Source organism: Bos javanicus, chromosome 7 (genome assembly GCF_032452875.1).
Source record: "Bos javanicus breed banteng chromosome 7, ARS-OSU_banteng_1.0, whole genome shotgun sequence".
NCBI classification, from domain to species: Eukaryota; Metazoa; Chordata; class Mammalia; order Artiodactyla; family Bovidae; genus Bos; species Bos javanicus.
In genome coordinates, this window is record NC_083874.1 from 12403649 (window position 1) to 12409669 (window position 6021).

A 6021-nucleotide genomic window follows, 5' to 3' on the forward strand; every position below is an offset into this window, starting at 1 on the left:
AGGTCCGCAGATCCTTGTCTAGTGAGCCCTGAGCTCCTACGCGGGCTTGCATCCTTGTCGTAGAAGGCACCCGATTCCCCAAAGCCTGCTTCCACTTTACCCCAGGTTCGAGGGGAAACTTCAATTCAGCCAATTCTGTTTTAAACTCTGCCCTGGGCAGGAATATATGCTTGGTCCCAGGCCCTTTTGCGGACCCACTCCAGTACTCTTGCCTGGAAAATCCCATGGATGGAGGAGCCTGGTAGGCTGCAGTCCATGGGGTCGCTAAGAGTCGGACACGACTGAGCGACTTCACTTTCACTTTTCACTTTCATGCATTGGAGAAGGAAATGGCAACCCACTCCAGTGTTCTTGCCTGGAGAATCCCAGGGATGGGGGAGCCTGGTGGGCTGCCGTCTATGGGGTCGCACAGAGTCGGACACGACTGAAGTGACTTAGAATACCTTAGTTGGAGACTCCAACCTAGAAATATCCGCGGCTTCATTTCAGTACTCTAGCACATAAAGAACTTCACTTTCACTTTTCACTTTCATGCATTGGAGAAGGAAATGGCAACCCACTCCAGTGTTCTTGCTTGGAGAATCCCAGGGATGGGGGAGCCTGGTGGGCTTCCGTCTATGGGGTCGCACAGAATCGGACACGACTGAAGCGACTTAGCAGCAGCAGCACATAAAGTAATACCCTGATTTGCAGATATGAACCTCTCAGCTCCTTGGAGTGAGCTGCGTCTGTTTCCAAATGAAAGCTGCATCCCAGAAATAGGTACCTAATCCAGAGACACCCCCATTTCTGTTCTCGGGGACCAGGCTAGATATGCCCTCTAGCTAGTTTTAGTTAGGGACCCAGGTTCCGAGGTATCAGCTGAGCACACAGCCAGGCAACGTCTCTCCCCTCATTGAGATTATCCCGGGTGTCAGAAGGAGATTCTAGCCCCGAAAAGCTAGTACACCACCGAGTCCCAAGCGGGAACCTCACTCCGAGAGCCAGCTACAATACCCAGAACCAAACAATAGTCTCATTCCGGAACAGACCATCTCTGCATAAGGCCAGCAGGAGCCTAGCAGGGTTATACTGTTCCGCGGGACCCGGCGGGGCGGGCCGGGGCGGGCCGGGGCAGCTGCTTGAGGGCGCGCCGCGTCAGGCCTTATTCCTCATTTGCCCCGCCCCTCATGCCCCGCCCCCACTGCGGTCGCCTAAGCACCAAGACGGGTCTTCCCGGCATGCATTGCCCGGGACCAGGCTTGTCGGGCGCCAAGCGCGGGGCCGGGAGCGGCCTTCCCGGAGTCCTTTGCGCGGCACCTGGTGACAAAATGGCTGCCCGAGGGAGACGGGCGGAGCCTCCCGGTCGGGAGGCGCCGGGCCCCGCGGGTGGCGGCGGCGGCGGCGGAAGCCGATGGGCTGAGTCGGGGCCCGGGACGTCGCCCGAGAGCGGGGATGATGAAGTGTCGGGCGCGGGTTCGAGCCCGGTGTCGGGCGGCGTGAACTTGTTCGCCAACGACGGCAGCTTCCTGGAGCTGTTCAAGCGGAAGATGGAGGAGGAGCAGCGGCAGCGGCAGGAGGAGCCGCCCCCGGGCCCGCAGCGACCCGATCAGCCAGCCACCGCTGCCGCCGCGGGTCCCGGGGATCCGAAGAGGAAGGGCGGTCCGGGCCCCACGCTCAGCTTCGTAAGGAGCCGCGGGGGTGGGGGCGGGCGCCAGGGTCTTCCTTGGCCTGGGGAATCGGGACCGAGAAAGGGGATCGGGATCCAGGTCCACCCTCTGACCCCGATCAGGGGGCCGTCCGGGTCACCCGCTGAGGATTCAGAACCTGGATTCCCGACAAGAGAGGTCTGGGGGCGGAGATGGGGACCCCAGGAGTCTGCCCGCAGGAACTGGGAGCTGGGGGGGGCGGGGGATTCCATTGGAAACAGCGTTCCGAGGATCGGGAGACCAGGGTACTAGAATTCCTGTTTGAGTGGTACTCACCCGAACTTTGGATTTGGGGACCATCTTCTACTATGGGAATGGGTGTCATATTCAAGTCTGAAGTCTGAGCTGTGTGAATGAAAGACTCAGACTGCTTACTGTGTGACCTAGGAGATTTGCTTGAGTTCCATGATTCTCATTCGTCCGGTGTCCATTTATTGAGCACCTTACCTTGTGCTGGTCACTGTGCTAGGTGATGGATATGCTGTGCTGAACATGACAGGCATCACTGCTCTCCTGGAGCGTCTGAGATGGCCTAACCTCATTTTCCCTGCTTGCAAAAGTGGGCATCTTCTTATGTGATTACCACTGGGCAAGCCTTACAGGAAGGACTAAACCAGTGGTTCTCAACTGGGGACGATTTCCCCCTACCCCATCTCCACACTTGACGAAGTCTGGGGACATCCGTGGTCGTCAGAACGGACATTCATGAGCAGAGGGCAGGGCTGCTGCTCAACATCCTGAAACAGAACAACTCTCCTCCTCCTCCCCAGCAAACATGATCCAGTTCAAAATGTCATTAGTGCCTAAGATTGAGAAACTCTAGGCTAAAAAAGGGCACCTGTATTGATTGTCAACCCTGAGCTGGCTTTGTCTCTGGTGTTGAGAGCAAGTTCCTGTGGTGTGGAGAAAAAAAGTGTTGACTTAAGAGTCATGGACTTGGGTGGGGGTGCGTCAAGTTTCTTCATCTGTCAAAAATGAGTGTGAGAATAGTCTCAGCAGCTCAGGTCACTTTACACCTGGTTGAGGGCTAGGGACAGGATGTCTGTAAAGCCTGTCATGGCCCTTGGTACACAAGAAGCCCTCAGTTTGTGGGAGAAAATAGAGGACCGGGAGGAAAGTTCAGGCTAAATCTTAGATTTGAAGAATGGGAAGTGACAGGGCCTGGGCTGGTGTGAGAACTGGGTGGCAGCCGAGTGCCCCCCTGTGAATGAGAGTAGCAGTAGTTGTCACTGCCTTTTCCATTTGGTCATCGAGGGGCCATTTGTGGGAGCACCCTCAAAGAGGCCAGGCCAGGTTAGGTGTCAGGGAACAGCATCAGGCGGTGGCTAAGACTGCTGCTCCCTGGACTCAACACACCTGACCCTGAATCCAGCTCCACTGTCTGCTGTCAGCATGATCCAGAGGACAGGCTTCTCCTTTTCAAAGGTGTTTCCTCATCTGTCCAATGGGGACGGTTGTCACCTTCATCTTAAGGTGACTGTGAAAGTGGAAGGAGATGATACATCCAAAGCCACTTGGCACAGGGCTTAGTATACAGTAAGTGCTCAATAAAGGGAGCTGTTGCTGCCTGTGTGGTCCGTAATAGGGGATAGTGAGGACAGAGCTCATCCCCCTCCTGTGGGGATTCTTCTCTCTCCCTGGGAAGACAGCTGGGGGGCCCAGGACTGCCTGGGCATCATGGGCCCAGGGCAGGCGCTGAGTCGCGTGTGCTCCTCTCTGATTGCTGCGCAGGTCGGCCGGCTGGCGGAGCTGGGCGCGGCGTCGGGACGGGCCACCGGGCCGGGCTAGGAAGGTGTAGTGGGCCTCAGCGCCGCCAAGGGCGGGCCCCGGCTCCTGTAACCGTTGCAGTCTTCTGTCCCTTCACCCAGGTGGGCAAGCGCAGAGGCGGGAACAAACTAGCCCTCAAGACGGGAATAGTAGCCAAGAAGCAGAAGACGGAGGATGAGGTGAGCAGACCGGTTGTGGCAGGGACTGCCTCTGTTGCCTTTTCCTTCTAGCCTCAGCGCCTGGCCGAGGTGCCCCATCCCTCCCTCTTCAGTATCTGGCCCTTGGATGGATGTACTGGGTGGGGGAGGAGGGCTTTCAACCCAGCTCCTAGATAACTTGCCTCTGCTTATCTTTATCTCAGACCCAATATGCTGTGGGTAGGTCAGCTGTCTCAGGACAGTCCTGACCCTGGTTCCTGGCATCCCCTTCCCAACCCCCTGTGTATCCCTCCTCCCCCCCCACAGGTATTAACAAGTAAAGGTGATGCATGGGCCAAGTACATGGCAGAGGTGAAAAAGTACAAAGCCCACCAGTGCGGTGATGATGATAAAACGCGGCCCCTGGTGAAATGACCCCCCTCCCTGCCTGCCCACGGCCTGGGACTCTCTGCGATGTACATAACTATTTAATGCAGTGGCAGCGCGGCAGCCTTTCCCCCCAAGGACTTATACACAGAAGGAAACCGAGATGCTTCCCGCAGCTGCGGATGATTCTCCAGGACTCTTTTTTACCTTGAGCACTTGCCTCCTGAGACTTCATAGAACAGTGTTTTACTGTCCCCTCTCCTCCCTCCCACTGGCTCTTTCTGTCTTCCTTTTCTCACCCCCCTCCCACCCTTTAGCCATCACTTCTGGGAAGTAAAGAACATGACTTAGTGCCGGAGTTGTGTGCTTGGTTTGCCTTCTTTGCTCTGTACAACTTAAGCCCTTCCCTCTTGGCTGGTTGCACACCCACCAAAGGCTGGGTCTGCCCCAGTGATGTGGGGGTGTCGGGGATAACGGGGGTGCAACCCCTCCTGGGGTTGAACTCTCCTCAGGATTCACGCCTGAGACACACACCCCATGCCCTGCTGTTGCGCTTGTTCAGTGTCTGCACAGTCCCATCTGGGCTGGGCCAAAGCTGTCAGTTCAGATCCAAAGACAAGGAGCACCTACTGGGTGCCTGGGTTTTTCTAGGCCCTGTGGCCACTGCAGTGAACAAAACAGACCACGTGTGCTTCCTGCCTTTGTGGAAAGAAACAGACACAGATAAAAAGGGGAACCCATTTGGGGAGATGACTGCAAAGAAGTACAGGAGAGAGGCTGTAGGGAGACGTCGGATCAGAGTCCTAAGGGAGGTGAGGAAACCTGTCTGTGGGGTAGTGAACAGCCAGTATACAGACAGGGAGGGTGCCTGGCCTTCATGGGGAGCTTTGAGGAGGCCACTGTGAGTGGAACTAGCTGAGTGAGAAGCCCGGATGTGTTATATGCAGAGTCTCATGTGCTAGGCTGAGAATTTGGGACTTTATTCGTAAGAAGAAACCTTTGGGGGGCTGTGGTAAGGAGCGGCATGGTATGTTTTATATCTTAACAGGATCCCTCTGGCTGAAAGGGTCTGGGCAGAACCTGGGAGACGGAGGAGACCAGGCTGTGATCAGGCAAGAGGAGCTAATGGGGTGTTGGCAGTGGAGGAAGTAAAGAGGACCAGGATCTGGGTTCCAGTGGGGTTGGTCTGTCCTTCCAGCGACTTGTAGCCCTTCCAGGGAAGGTGTGGTTTTTTATATGATCAGGAAAAAGAATGCAAAAGGCCTTGTTTCTTCCACCTTACAGAACAGGACAGCTGCTATACTAGGGGACAAGATGTCCTGAAGGAAGCCTGATGCCCCTCGTCCCCTACTAGTGTTCCTTGTAATTCTGTGTCTTCCTGGCCCCACTGCTCATCCTATTTGGAGCTGAAGGCTACCTGGCTGCCTGCTCTCCGTGGAGCCAACCAAGGTGTTAAGATGACTGTGCCTCCTAACTCAAATCTATTATGGAGCAACATCGAAGCATCCCAGCTGTGGGGCCATCTCCCAGGCCTTCCCAGGCATGAATGCTGAGCCTCTTGGCACTTGTGCCCATCCTATGGCCAGGCTCCAGTCCCTCTTCTATTAGGGGAGCATCATGATTCCAACACCATGGTGGTCACCACATGCCTGGGACCTGTAGAGGCAGAACGATGAAGGCTGAGTTAGCACCTGTCCATGGGGCCTCACAGGTGGCCCAGTGGTGAAGAACCTGCCTGCCAATGTGGCAGACACAGGAGACGTGGGTTCCATCCCTAGGTCGGGAAAATTCCTTGGAGGAGAACATGGCAACCCGATCCAGTATGCTTGCCTGGGAAATCCCATGGATAGAAGAGCCTGGTGGGCTACAGTCCATGGGGTTCAAAGAGACACAACTGAGCCCCGCCCACCCCCCGCCACAGCTTCACACTGCAAGATTCAGACTGTGCGGGGTGGGGAATTGCAAATATCAACAGTCCAAATTCCCTGTCCTAGTGGAGCTAACATTGTGGTTGTGGGGGAAACAAGAAACAAAATACACAA

The 6021-nt window shown here is 55.9% G+C and overlaps 1 protein-coding gene across 2 annotated transcripts; it reads left to right on the forward strand.

Moving 5' to 3' along the window:
- Window positions 1-1225: 1225 nt before the first annotated feature.
- On the forward strand, window positions 1226-4337 carry TRIR (telomerase RNA component interacting RNase). 2 transcript variants are annotated; one of them, XM_061422004.1, is made up of 3 exons: window positions 1246-1664; window positions 3557-3634; window positions 3920-4337. In XM_061422004.1, exons 1-3 carry the CDS (start codon window positions 1311-1313, stop codon window positions 4025-4027), a joined length of 540 nt encoding a protein of 179 aa, XP_061277988.1. In that variant the 5' UTR covers window positions 1246-1310; the 3' UTR covers window positions 4028-4337. The 2 variants fall into 2 exon arrangements, with proteins under 2 accessions (XP_061277989.1, XP_061277988.1); XM_061422005.1 differs by lacking the exon at window positions 3920-4337 and having other exon boundaries at window positions 1226-1641; window positions 3557-3633.
- The last annotated feature ends 1684 nt before the right edge of the window (window positions 4338-6021 follow it).